The 14,605-nt window shown below is 42.4% G+C and overlaps 1 protein-coding gene across 1 annotated transcript in view; it reads left to right on the forward strand.

Moving 5' to 3' along the window:
* Positions 1-14,605, forward strand: part of adamts9 (ADAM metallopeptidase with thrombospondin type 1 motif, 9) — a 47,499-nt gene that overhangs the window by 14,641 nt on the left and 18,253 nt on the right. Inside the window, exons 10-26 of the mRNA XM_030729584.1 lie at positions 304-445; positions 1,069-1,173; positions 2,967-3,112; positions 3,492-3,673; positions 3,810-3,946; positions 4,159-4,276; positions 4,466-4,561; positions 5,478-5,644; positions 5,826-5,955; positions 6,912-7,038; positions 7,133-7,343; positions 7,465-7,629; positions 8,368-8,529; positions 9,957-10,076; positions 12,478-12,585; positions 12,681-12,848; positions 14,346-14,588. Of these exons, the coding sequence (XP_030585444.1) occupies positions 304-445; positions 1,069-1,173; positions 2,967-3,112; positions 3,492-3,673; positions 3,810-3,946; positions 4,159-4,276; positions 4,466-4,561; positions 5,478-5,644; positions 5,826-5,955; positions 6,912-7,038; positions 7,133-7,343; positions 7,465-7,629; positions 8,368-8,529; positions 9,957-10,076; positions 12,478-12,585; positions 12,681-12,848; positions 14,346-14,588 (2,527 nt within the window). The remainder of the gene's footprint in view (positions 1-303; positions 446-1,068; positions 1,174-2,966; positions 3,113-3,491; positions 3,674-3,809; positions 3,947-4,158; positions 4,277-4,465; positions 4,562-5,477; positions 5,645-5,825; positions 5,956-6,911; positions 7,039-7,132; positions 7,344-7,464; positions 7,630-8,367; positions 8,530-9,956; positions 10,077-12,477; positions 12,586-12,680; positions 12,849-14,345; positions 14,589-14,605) is intronic.

A 14,605-nucleotide genomic window follows, 5' to 3' on the forward strand; every position in this document is an offset into this window, starting at 1 on the left:
ATTCTGTTGCACCCTCTAGTCTCGTCTCTCCTGCACTCTGAGAAAGGCCAGAGAGCTCCTACTGTAGGAGTTAATGGATAATATTTATTTCCATACCTCATAGTAGATGCATAGTAGATGCATCCTTGAGTTCCTGAGATCCCCACCACTTACTACACATAGCTAGTTGAACGTAAGAAGTCTTTCAAGATGTATATGTGCAGAAAATAACCACTCCAGCTGTACTGAGTGTGTTTTCTGTCTGTTTGTTTCTCTTGTTTTTCTCTTTTTTCTTTAAGTCATTTTATATTTATTTCTTAATAGCACAGGATATGGTGAGTGCTTGCTTGACGAACCCGTTTCTAGACCGTACACTCTCTCGCAGCAGCTGCCTGGGCGGATATACAATGTCAATAAACAGTGTGAATTGATATTTGGGCCGGGAACGCAGGTGTGCCCTTATATGGTAAGTGGAGTCAGTGTGCAAATCTGAACTGTCATGTTGCACATGGGGGTCTCAGAGGGAAGCTGAGGGAGTTATGATTAAGTGCTGCAAAGGTTCTCAGCTGACTCACCCCCTTTATCTAACATGTTAACAGTCCTTTCTGACACACAAGCAAAGAAAAACCAGTTTTAATGTGTGTTTAAGACAAACTCTTGTTCAGTGAATACATAATATCTGTCCAGCATGATAAGCCCTAAATTACATAACAAAACCTAAATATGAGGAGGTCACATTCAACTATCCTTTCTGAATATTTACATTAATAATACAGAAATGTCTTCACAATATGAAGACAATATAATTTTTTATTTTTTTTTGGCCCAATGTTTCCACCCAGTCTGAAAGGTCATACAGGCTTAGAATCACCAGGCAAGTGTGATGGCTGATGCAGCAAATTTAGCGTATGGGGGCATGCTGTTTGATAGAGTGTGCTAAATTGGAGTCCTTGCTGTATATTAATGCTGTATATTCATAACATGACAGTTATGAACCCTAGCTTGTTCTTATTGTCTGTGCTTTTCTTCTGTTTTGTTTTAAATCTCAGCATTGACATTTAATGTATGCGCATGTGTGTGTGTGTTCAGACTCAGTGCCGAAGACTATGGTGCACAAGCCCAGAGGGTGCCCAGCGGGGGTGCAGGACCCACCACATGCCGTGGGCAGATGGCACTGACTGCTCACCTGGAAAGGTACGTTACATGGAGGCAGCTGCCTATAGAGATGTGTTGTTTATAAAGGCATTAGTGCCTAAAAAATAAAGGAAAAATAAATTTAATTCATTAAAAAAATTGTCAGGGGCAATAAGAGAAGACACTTGAACTGATTTTAATTAAACGAGAAGCTTAGTCATTTCAGTTAGGTTAACGGTTCTTTAATTTTCATACTACATGGCTATCAGAGCAACCAGTGTTCAAGTCTACTATCCCAAAACAGTTCAGTGCTAGAAAAGCAACACAATCGGCACCTGCCGCAGAAACAGCCTCCAGGGTATAGCACTGCCTGGTGTTGGTGACTGGGGAAGGCGACATCGTACACTCAAAACAACAAAAAAAATAAACTGACTGCGTTTTAGTCTAAATTGTTGAACTGACTCAATAAAATTCCAGTGAGAATCCTCTTTATCCTAATTTACTGCTTTTTTTTAAGTTGATTTGAGTCATTTGTATTATTTCAGTGAAATACTGTTTTTGAGGATTAACTCAATGGCTTTTAATTGAGTCAGTTCAACATTTTAGAGTAAAATGCAGTTACTTAACGAAGGTACTTGACATAACTTTTAAGTAAATCTAAAGAATATTTTAAATAACACAAATGACTCGAGTAAACTTAAAAAAAGAAACACTTATTTGTTAAGCAAATCCAGCTAAAGAGAATTCTTTAAAACCATCAATAGTGAGATGCATTTTTTTGAGTGTAAGCTGTGTGCATGGAAACACGAGTGAAGCAAAGAGTCTAAACGCAAACCCTCGCGCTCCCATTTACTGTTTCATTCTGTGAAAACCTGCCCATCAACATAGTTGACTATCACTACCTTGAGGTGTCACGTGAGATTACACAATGACATTAGCTGGCTAGCATGTCTCTGCAACACAATAAATAGATGTCTTTAATTAAATAATTGGCATTCTGTTAGTTTTAAACTGATGCTGTTGCATATCGTACCTTTAAACCTAGTTCTTTATAGCCCTCACCACTTTGACCTTTTTTAATTTACTGCCTTTTAAATCTTTTTACTACTGTGCAATGACTCGTGAACATAATCTTTTGCAGGCATTACAATTTGTTGGGCAAAATGACAAAACAAAAAGACTTTCCCAGCACTTGCCAAAAATGAACTTGCCTTTGACACGGGTAAACTCTTGTAATTAAACATGGCTGGCAAATAAATAGGTGGTGAAAAGCTGCGAATGATGATTATTTTCTTGGCAACCGTCTTAGCTTGTAATTAGAACTTTCTCACTGACTTCCTGCTTCCTGTCACTAAGACTGAGAGCACATGAAAGCATCATGGACCAGCTGAGCTCCTGAAGTCCCAAGACCAGCAGATACACGCACATGCTGAAACCTTTTGGTTCTTATGCCAGACTCACATCCCTTGTCGTGCCAGCGTGAACCACACTAATCACTAAAAATGAAGTCTGTTTGTCGAGCAGCTTAAAATTATCCTCCTGTTTGGAGCTGAGATATATTTATTGACTGCATGAGTGACATTTTCTTGTCCTCTCTCCAGCCAGACAGTCGTGAAATGTGTTTGTTTTTTTTTCCAGTTCCTAATTTCTCCCAGATTAGCATCAAAGCACAGAAGAGCAGATGGATGTGTTGCCATTTCCATAGATGTGATTTTTTTAATTTTCACTCTTTCTGTTCCTCACTGTGTCTTAATGTTTCATTTTCTATCTTTTACCTATATCTTTTACCTTCTTCTTGTTATCTTCACTTCACTCACCTGTCCTTTACTTTCCCCCTCACTGTTCTCTTTCAGCACTGCAAACATGGGTTATGTATAGCCAAAGAGCACGATGCCACACCTGTGGAGGGAGCATGGGGAGTTTGGAGTCCTTTTGGCACCTGTTCGCGGACATGCGGTGGAGGCATAAAGATTGCCATGCGCGAATGCAACCGACCCGTGTGAGCAGTCTGTTCCTTTGTAGTCATGCATGCCTAGTAGACCTTGTCTCCAAAGTCAATGTTCCATAGATCAAACCTCCTTAAGGGAATTCTTTCCATAGCTAATGCTCATCAAAACAGGCTATCTGATGACATATCTTACAGCATTGTTTCCTAGTAAATATGGAGATCAATCAGTTTCCTTGAATACTGCTTTTTATTTTGGCTTAATGGACAGATAGAAAAAAATAGAGCCAAAACTAACTATAGGTGTGTGGTGGCAGAAAACAGGCTGAAGACAGAGAGGTAAATTAGATAAACTGATAAGCACACTGTGGGAAAAGATGCTTAACACAAGTGAAAAACTGAGTATTTTTTTTCCCCACATTTTCACTCTCAGGCCCAGAAATGGAGGAACTTATTGTGTTGGTCGCCGGATGAAGTTTCGCTCCTGCAACTCTGAGCCCTGCTCCAAACAGAAGAAGGACTTCAGGGAGGAACAATGTGCTGCTTTTGACGGCAGGCACTTTAACATCAACGGTCTACCTCCAAATGTTCGCTGGGTGCCCAAATACAGCGGAAGTGAGAACCCTTTGTTTAATCACAGTGGCATCATCATACTTGTTTTGTACTTTGTTAGCTGATGAATGTTAATGAGTAACAGGCATAATATAAGCCTTGCATTAAATAATTATCTTTATTCTGTCTCCTCTGTCAGTTCTGATGAAGGACAGATGTAAGCTGTTCTGCAGGGTTGCAGGCAGCACAGCCTACTATCAGCTCAGGGACAGGGTCATTGATGGCACGCCATGTGGACCCGATACCAACGACATCTGTGTCCAGGGCCTGTGCAGGGTGAGCTTCCTAATGCTATTCATTTAAACGCATGCAGCTGCATGGTTCATGGTCATTTGTAGTAATAGCAGTTATACACTGTGTCAGTGGGTTTGATTCTTTCTTTCATGATTTGTATTTCCTTAAGGAATAAAAGCAGGCATTTGCATGGAATGAAAATTGTTCCGTTTTCATTTCCTTATTGTATATTTCCTACTTCCTCTACTGAGCAGCAAGCGGGCTGTGATCATGTACTGAACTCTAAAGCCAGGAGGGACAAGTGTGGCGTGTGTGGAGGTGATAACTCTTCCTGCAAAACTGTAGCAGGCACCTTCAACATTGTACGCTACGGTGAGTAACAACCTCTTTTATTACTCCATCAGTCTCCATTCAGTACATATAAATGACAATAGCTGTGGTGGCAGTTGTTATATTGCTTACACATTCTGATACCTCAAAAGAAAAGCACTGGTAGATGGGCTCACTTGCTAGTGTAGTTACAGAGCTGGGTGTACTAATGCACTGCACATTTATTTGCAGGCTATAACGAAGTGGTAAGAATACCAAGTGGTGCTACAAACATAGATGTGCGTCAACACAGTTACTCAGGGAAACCAGAGGATGACAACTACCTCGGTAAGATTGCCAGCAGTTGTTTGTTTTGATTGTATTTTTCCATTTCTGATCATACATTTCTGGAGCAATGAGCTGCTGGAAAGATGCGTGTTTCACCTCAGCTTGACTGTTTGTGAGAAAGACAGTTTTCAGCTCTTAGTGTAAAGTCATGCACTGCATAATTCCCATAGAGCTGGCAAATACTATGCGTGCTAATCCATTAAATGCATGTGGGTTCCATTCCAGCAAGGTCAGTTTATAAGCTTTTATGTCCCTTGCGTATCTTAAATGTGTGCGTGTACCTGTGCTAGGGCTCTAACTTAGCCTGTTGGGTACCATTCCATTGAGGCCTACTTGTGTGTTTGTGCGTGTGTGTTGATTTTATTGTGTGCATGCATTTGTTGCACACTTGCACACAAACTTCTGAACATAGTTTCATGTCATATTTAAATGAGTGTTGCAGGTTTTCTATATATTGGGACAACCCAAAGTAAGATTTGTGGAGAGTGCAATGAATGCCACTCTCCACATTACACATTAGTGTAATGTGTGAAATGGCGAGGAAAGTAAAGGCAGGAAATTAGCTCCATAATCGCATTAGGGTGAACGAGTGCAGAAGACTGGCTGTTGAACAGAACAGGGTGCCCCTGGATGGGACTTCTTCAGGAACAGAGGATTATTGTAGCCCAATAAGGCTTTACTGTTACCTGCTGCGTATGTCTTACACTAAATGAACATTTTAAGCCACTGTGTTTCTAAGCTGCCCTGCTGCATGCAGAAAAAAGTCATTGTTTTCTTTACGTGCACAGGTTAAAGTCATAAAGATGATTTTCACCAAATAATTCACACTTTTGCTGTTTTTTTTTTCTCAGCTAGTAAAACAAAGATAATTTTTTCAACGTGATGAAGCCCAGTAACTGTTTCTATCTCCCTGTAGCCATATCAAATAGCCGTGGAGAGTTCCTGCTTAATGGAGAGTTTGTGGTCAGCATGTTCAAAAGGGAAATCAAAGTAGGAAATGCCATCATTGAGTACAGTGGTTCTGACCATGTCATTGAGAGGATCAACTGTACTGACCGCATAGAAGAGGAGATCGTTGTCCAGGTAAGCCATCCTTATCATGACAGCTTTGCATCCCATGCAGGAGATGTGAAAATAGAAGAGAGCGATTTAATAGCTTAGAAGAAAGGAATGCAGAATCATAAATCCTTCTACAGGCTTGATATTTCAAATTTACAACCATAGGGTAACGTAATGTATATCACATTGCCTGCATTTTCCCCAGGTGCTGTCTGTGGGGAACCTTTACAACCCAGATGTCAGGTATTCCTTTAACATTCCCATTGAGGATAAGCCTCAACAGTTCTTCTGGGATGCCTATGGGCCCTGGCAGGAGTGTAGTCGTCTGTGCCAAGGTGAGGGGGAGGCACATGTGGTTTGCAGGGTGGGATGATGGGAAAGGTGAATGATAAACTGTGTGGTCAGTGTAAAAATGAGATGGGATTGAGATGGAATGAAGAAGGAATCTGTAGAAAATGATGAGCAGGGGACACGGGGGACAGAGGATGGTGTTGTTACATTAGACATGGTCATCATAGGCATTTAGCTTTTGAACATGCGATCAAATATCAGCTTTATGGTATGCTGTGGCACATCGGCCACTGTAAAAATGTCAGAGTGCGTGGGCGTGCAGAGGCAGGTTGCAAGCAAACTCGAAAACCTGCCATGTGTGTTGCAGCTTACTTTTCTCTGTTTAAGAACACCTTTCTCCACTTTCTGACACCAACCTGCTTGAACAACCAAAGAGAAACCAATAACTCCACAGTTCACAGCAGGATAAACATGTAGCATATAACACTAAGCTCTCATAGCACTGCAAAATGTGGTAGCATGACGTGCTGATCTATTACCACATTAAGGTTTAATTCATTCTCCTCTGTTGCACATCAGTGCACTGTGACTTTACACAAAAGCCAAAGTGAAGCCCACACACTTTCCCGCCGGCATTTATTGCACTCCTGATGATGAACTATATTTTACTTGAGCCAGATGGTGCATTAACTCAGATAACTACTTGCAGGATCTTACAGAAGCTTAGGTCAGGCAGTAAAAAGTCACTTTCATCTGTGGATAACGTTATGAAACCTAAGATTGTAACGCAAGCCTGAATATCTGTGCACATCATTGTGAATTTCTTATTAGTGAACAATATACAAAGTGAGCAGAATCAGATCTCGTTATTTAAAAGCCAAATTTTAAATAATCTCTCTTCGGTGCTCTGCTGGGCTCACTATTTTGACTCGTGATTTTTTTGTTACTCTGTGTTGTTCTCAAGAGTTTTTTTAAGACATTTATTTTTGTTCCCTCACAGGAGAGCGCAAACGGAAGATTCTCTGCAGCAGAGAATCGGACAGGGTGGTGGTGTCAGACCAGAGGTGTCATGGTACAGTTAGGCCTGCAGTCATCACTGAGCCATGCAACACCGATTGTGAACTTAGGTTTGCATCATCAATCTAACCAACCTTTAGTGTCTATATGTTCTTTATTTGGTCATCGCGGTGCAAAGGATTTACAAACTTCCTCTTCATGCAGATGGCACGTGGCTCGTAAAAGTGAGTGCACAGCCCAGTGCGGCCTAGGATATCGTACCCTGGAAATATACTGCGCTAAAATCAGCCGTGCAGATGGCAAGACCCAGAAGGTTGATGACCGCTACTGTAGCGGTCAGCGCAAACCTGATGACAAGGAAGGCTGCCATGGGGACTGTAATCCTGGTGGCTGGGAGTACTCGCCCTGGTCAGAGGTACGAATCCTGTTGGAAGCATGGGTTTTGTTTGGGAGCACAGACCAGATGTTTTTTCAAGTTTATCTTAGGTTGTGTATATGTGTTTACACTTGTTGATGCTCAAACGTTTGCACTGCAGTGCTCGAAGAGCTGTGGTGGGGGAACCCGCCGTCGAGGGGCAGTGTGTCGAAAGGCAGCTGAGGCTGGTGGTGATGAGAGCAAATGCAGTCAAAGGGACAAGCTGACCGTCCAACCCTGCAATGAATTCCTCTGTCCGCAATGGAAGACTGGAGACTGGTCTGAGGTCAGCTGAGCACTTATTGTATTTTCTTCGCCCTCAGAAGAAAACAAGTCTTTTAATTATGTTTTTAGAGTTTTTTGTGTTTCTGTACAGATTTACAATTACATCAGTCATTTGTCAAATGTATCAGATGAGTACGTATCTAGGGTTACTCAATGTGAAGTATAACAGACTCCTTTGTAAATCCTGCAGTTTCAAAGCACCAGTGATCTGGGTCAAATGTCAAATCCCAGTGCTGATTGTGCATGTCTCAGCTTTAGGCGAGTTACTCCCCTCCTTCCACTACAAATGAGTGTTGGGAAAGAGGTGATTGCAGGGTAAAATCGCACTTAAACTGCTCCACAGTTTACACATCGAAGGGCAAGGAGCTTGAAAAGCTATGAGCTGCATTCCAGGAATTTTTCAGATCCCTCGTGTGGCTTTGCCAAAACACTTACGCTGTATTATATACATATGGACTGTACTTGCACATAAATAAACACACTCACACTGGGGGGAGGGAGGCTGGCAGTCCCTTATGTGTGGTTTGCATATACTGCTTTACATAACACCAAAAGAACTTCCTCTGTCTGTCATTAATCTTGAATTGAAGTGGGCTTCAATTCAATCTTGAGTACACCGGGTACTGAGTGGGCTTAATACCGCTAACACCCAGCACCACTAATTTCTTGTACTTATGTAGCTATTATCTAGCTATGTATACACTACATAGCTTTATAACCCAAAACATTTATTTTTTAGTGCCTCGTGACATGCGGCAAAGGGTACAAGCATCGTCAGACGTGGTGTCAGTTTGGTGAGGACCGTCTAGATGATCGCTTTTGTGGGTCCTCTAAACCTGAGTCAGTGCAGACGTGCCAACAGCAGGAGTGTGCCGCTTGGCAGGTTGGACCGTGGGGACAGGTGAGTCACCCCTGTCTTTTTAATATGTACAGTATTTAGTGCACAGTGCTGGATTTTTTTTTGTACAGAGCTATAAGAAATTGGATCATTTACCACCTAAGAGGGTTAGTGTTTGATGATGCAGCCATCAAATTATATTCCAGTGAGAGAAGTCTGATTACTTTATGTAATTTAATGTTTTTATTGTTTTGGTTCTTCTTGAATGGAAGTTTGAGACCACAGTTAAGTGTTTGGGTGAATAAAAAAAATGTAAAATTTGAATTTGTTACTTCAGGAAATCAGCAATCAAAATAGTAATAACACATGGATTAGTATTAAACACCAGCGTGAGCTGCTGTGTCGTAAAAGTCAGTGGGATTAATATTTTTCTCTTACCTTTTTCTGGGACATGCTCTTGCTTTCACTTGGTTGGGTTTAAGATGTTAAAACAAATTGGTCGTGGCAAATTAGTCATCTTTAAATCATCAAGGCTACCCATGTAAAATTTTAAACTTTCTCTACATATTGACATGAGAAAAATGGGTCTTTAAAACAGCCATAATCTGTCTATAATGAATCCATTTGGTCAATTAATTTCATAGCTTTATAGCAGCTCTGTCATTCAGAAATCAAGTGTTGCTTTTTTCCCAAAGCATTTATAAGAGTATTCTGTATATCCTGATTTACAGCCACTGCTTTCATGCCTATCTAATATGGAAGTCTGTCCAGTTGATGAGAAGCAGCTCCGCAGCTGACGTTTGCTATTATTTCTCTGATGAATTGGCCTCTGATATAAATCACTGGGAGGATGTACAGATAAGCTAAGCTTATTATTTAGCACTCAACCACTTCTCTCCCATTTAGACTCAGAGGACATCTCGCAAAAATAAAGATACAAAAGCAATGAACATTCTGGGTAGTCGTGTTCCCAGAAAATGCCTTATATAAGGTTTTGCATACAGTACTTAGTGTCTGTGTACACCCAGTCTCATTTGTGTATGTGCACAGAACAGAACACCCAAAAAAATGTGAGCTATTCTGTGCCCCTCATCAGAGGATGTGCACATTTTAAGGTATATTTGAAGTAGTTTAATGAAGCGTGATCAAATGAAGTTGCTGCCACACAAGTTTGACCCTGTTTCAGTGAAGGCAGTGAGCCAGAAGAAAGTACAGAATAGTACCCTCTGACTTAGCTGCAGTGGGAAAACAACCAGTTCAATGTATATGAGTATCCTCATGTATGATTTTTGTTAAATGACTTTTTTTCTAAAGCTGGCTAACATTTTTTTTTATCTATATATTTATGTGTGCAGGGGTTGCTTTGTTGGCTCCAGTGAACCATCTGTTTTTTGCTTGCCGTTCTTGTCTTTTTCTAAGCTTTCTTTTTGTCTGACTGTTGCAAATGTTTTGCCATCACTCCTCTTTTCTCTCTCTCTCTTTGAACCCAGTGCACTACCTCTTGTGGGCCAGGCTACCAGATGCGAGCAGTGAAGTGTGTGGTTGGCTCTTATGGTGCTGTCATGGACGACACTGAATGTAACGCAGCCACGCGACCCACTGACACCCAGGTAAGGAGGTGTTATCCCCCCCAATCTGCTTATCTTCTCCTCACTCTAAGAGCAATGTTTGTTCCACAGCTGCGTGTGAAGTACGTGTATGCTCACACTGAAAATGTACACAGAAAAACTGCCATTTCATTTCCACCTGGTCTCAATAAAGCTGTCCTGCCTGCTGTAGAAGCAGGGGGAAGTTTACCGGCCTCACTATCCCTACATAAAGACACACAGCTCTAGTACAGAATCCTTCATATGTTTTTCTTTAAAATATTTTGACCTTTATGTAGCGGACACTTGACATGTGTGGCGGAAGCATTTATTGTGTTAAGCTTGGGACGCATATGTAGGAGGTGAAACGTACAAACACTGGGTCAGCCACATTTAAGACTGTTTTCCCCGTGTTACCTAGATTTTAGTCACAAAGTTGCGGAGACCTCATAACTGAACAGATTCACTAGACAGCACTAAATGACCTGGGCAGTAACATCTGGAGGTTCTGGCAGTGCACCAAAACTGTCAATGATGCAAAAACATCCATTCTCTTATTTTTGTATCAAAGCGAACATGAACCGCGCTTAGAGCCTTTGTATTACACATTCTATATGTGATTTTTATCTGTCAACTTTCCAAACCAACTTTCCCAGACAGGATCAGACTGGGTTAAACATGAACAAATCATACCTTTATTCTCTGTTCATGTCACCACCGTTATACTTATTCAAGGATACACTGGAACCTAAGCCCCCTGCAGAGTTTGACCAGACCTGCAGCCCGGAACAGCATGGTGGTGCAGTGGTTAGCACTGGTGCCTCCCAGTAAGAAGGTCTGCAGTTTTAGTCCACTGGCCAGCTGGGTCCTTCCTGTGTGGAGTTTGCATGTTCTCCCTGTGCCTGTGTAGGTTCTCTCCAGGTACTCCAGCTTCCATGATTCGAAATTGGTCATAGGTGTGAATGTGAAGCCTAATGTTGTCTCTCTGTGCTAGCTCTGCAATAGATTGGTGACCTGTTCATGGTGCGCCCTGCCTCTCAAAATATTACAGCTGGGATATGGATGGATGAAAGGATGGATTAACTAATTATTTTTTGTGTACCTTGAGGAAGCATTCACATGAAATTTCCCCGTCTCATTCCCACTTATTTTTCCAATTATTCCGGCACCACATGAATGCACCGTTATTTACTCCCAGTTTGAATTTTCACCCATGTCTCTGTTTCAAAACATCCTGTATTTGTGACAGCCGCTAACCGCAGCCATAAATAAATCATAAATCACAGCTATATCACAAAGGATATACTTCAAATAAATATTTACCAGTATTTAAAGTAGGCTAGTTCAAAGTTATGCTTCTCCTCCACTTACCTATGATGCAGACTGACAAAGGGAAACGCTGGAAAATTACACTCACTCAGGTTAATCTTCTGCTGGTTGTTTGTGTATGTGTGTGCTAAACTTTGCATGCAAGCTACACAGAAACCCAAAAGAAACTTGCAGTATTTTGAACTGAATGAGAGGTTTGTTTGGTCAGTGTAGGGCGTAAACCCATTTCAGTGGGCTTAGCATGCAGACTCAGGATGAGGCCCCCCTCTAGTCACAGCAGATCTCAATTCCGGTGCTTGGGCTGGCAGAGACTGGTGACCAGTGACCCTGAAGCAGTCGCCCCACCTCGTTGTGATTCTAACCAGCCAGCCATGAAGTGGGCCACCAGGCCACTAGTCCCACCACCACCCTGCACGAGGGCTTAGGAAAAGAGGGACAGATAGATGGAGGAAGGTTTGAGTACAAGGTTGTACATATCTTGGTTTTCTTAGAGCATATATTTGTGGAAGCTCTACACATACGTTATACATGCAAATGCAAGTACAACAGGAAGTATGTGTAGAGCTTCCTGTTATTTGTTTTTTTTCCGAGACTGTGTTGAATGTGTAGCTCACTTAAAGTCTGTGACCCGATGCAGCACTCATTCCTAAAGACACGGGGGTCAGAGGGCACCAGAGGGCATGGGGGAAAAGAGGGAAAGGCGGAAGGTGAGGGACAAGGGGGGGGATTAGGGGGGGAGTTTACAACCACGCCAGCATAGGCATTGGAGCCCTGAATACCACTCCACTATGACCTGTTATGACAGGGATCAGGGCTTTATGCTGAGTGGCTTACTGCCACAATCCATAGTTTGAACTGACGGGGCGGACCCTGTTAATGTTGTTTTGGTAAGGTGGGGGAAAAGGGTCGATGGGAAACATAACTACTCTCAAACGTAGAGCTGAAGGAATATAGTTTAAGTTGTTAACGACTGTCCCATGTCAGAAAAGCTATCTCTGATATTCATGGTATTTTGTTGTCAGGGACAGATGTTGTTACAGTATATTCATTTTGTTAATCACTGCATGAACGGCTGTATGTGTCTCTTCTTCCACAGGACTGTGAAATAACCCAGTGTCCCAGCAGCCACCCTATTCCCCCAGGGACCAAAGTCCCTTCCCACCAGGGCCACAAAACCCAATGGCGATTTGGTTCCTGGACCCAGGTGGGCTGTGTTGCCACATTTTTTTTTTTTTTTTAAATCTACTTGTCTGATTTTGTTGTTTTCCAGCTTCTTAAACTTTCTCTCCTGCACAACAGTGTAGCGCCAGCTGTGGCAAAGGGACACGGATGCGCTATGTGAGTTGCCGTGACAACCAGGGCGGTGTGGCCGAAGAGTCGGCATGTGCCCACCTACCAAAGCCCCCTTCCAGGGAAGTGTGCACAGTTGTGGCTTGTGGACAGTGGAAAGTGCTGGAATGGACAGTGGTAAGAAGACCACCTGTCATCATATTTTAATCATTTGTGTCTGACTCAGCTTTTCTATCTGTTGCACCAACATTTGTATACAATCACCCAGTATGATAGAGGATGGTTTTAGATGAGCAAAAATTTGCAAAAAGAGCTTTCCTCACGACCAAATAATTATTTCCTTATATTGACAGATTAACCTAAATCGTGTCATCAGTATTGCAATCCAGATGTGCTTTTTCCTCTCCCTATTTACTCCGTTGTTCACTGTAGACTAATTTTAACCCTGACAACCAGTGTCTGCACACGCTATGCAGATGTTACTGTGAGCCAGCCAGGATGTGGAGACGGGGTGGCAGCTGGAATGCAAGTGTGGATAGTGGACTCAAGTAGGGCTGCAGTGAAGTTAGAGGAGGAGTGTGTGTGTGTGTGTGTGTGTGTGTGTGTGTGTGTGTGTGTGTGTGTGTGTGTGTGTGTGTGTGTGTGTGTGTGTGTGTGTGTGAGAGAGAGAGAGGAATCGGGAATGAATTTCTTGAGCTGGGAGATGCAAGGGGCTACAGTGAGGGGCTCCAGTCTTGTTTACAGATGTTTCTCATCAGAGTCTTAGCGATACAGTTCAGGCAGACTGCAGGTCTGGTCGCCATACACATGCACAACACACACAATCACACATCCATGCACACCCACACATGTACTGCCAAGCCAAAGACACTCATTGACCCCCTGAAAGGAAATATCTTAAATCATCCCAAGGCCACTAAAAAATTTCAGAGGCCTATCCCAAGCACACACACATGAACAGAAGATACACAACACCAGATTTACAAGCCCAAAGCAAATCATCCTTTTCTATCTTGCTGTAACAGAAGAATCCAAATTGAGAGATTTTTGTGACTGCTATCAGGGTCTGTGTAGCTTACAGTATGCTGCCCAGCAGCTAGATGTAGTGTCACAACATACACATCAACTGAACGCATGCAGTCTTACAGTATCTGTGATAGCGTGAAACATTGTGACAGAGTCATGTAAACCTCTGGATAGGTCATGTTTTTCATGAATGTTGCATAAGTATAATAGATCACCTTATGCAAGAGAGTAAGTGGACTCTGCTAGGGAGGAGTGAGACTGGAAACACCATTAGTGTTTGGTGGAGGATCTGTCTTCTGTTATTTTTCTTTAAAAAATGTGTAAAATCAGTCAGAGTCTGTTTAAGAGAAATTTGAGTTGTTGCTGGAACCTCAACAGCAGATTTAAGTCTGAGTGACAGTAAGTTGGTCACCAACTTGGGAGTTGCCCCTGGGGAAGTTGCTTAAGTATCTTGAGGTTTTGAGATCTAGAGTTTGAATGTAGCAGATGCAGCTGATTCGGCATTATTTTAGGTTACTGTGGGAAAGGAGACTCAAAGAGATAACAAAAACCAGAGAAGCTTTTATTTGACAGCAGTTAGATTTGTGTCTATATGCATTTCACTTCTTTTGTCATTTCTTCACCCGCTCTTTGTGTTTGTGCTGTCAGTGCTCAGTAACCTGTGGCCAGGGAAAGACAACACGACAAGTGCTGTGTGTCAACTTCAGCGACCAAGAAGTGAACGCCAGCGAGTGTGACCCAGACGATCGTCCTGCCACAGAGCAGGACTGCGCTATGTCTCAGTGCCCGTCCCGCTCCAGTGATTCACGACCTCCGTCCTCACCAAACACCAGCACCAGGAACCTGCCACGTAGTCAATCCCACCAATGGCGGACTGGACCCTGGGGCGCGGTGAGGCATTTAAAATG

The sequence above is a fragment of the Archocentrus centrarchus genome, chromosome 5 (genome assembly GCF_007364275.1).
Source record: "Archocentrus centrarchus isolate MPI-CPG fArcCen1 chromosome 5, fArcCen1, whole genome shotgun sequence".
Classification (NCBI taxonomy): domain Eukaryota; kingdom Metazoa; phylum Chordata; class Actinopteri; order Cichliformes; family Cichlidae; genus Archocentrus; species Archocentrus centrarchus.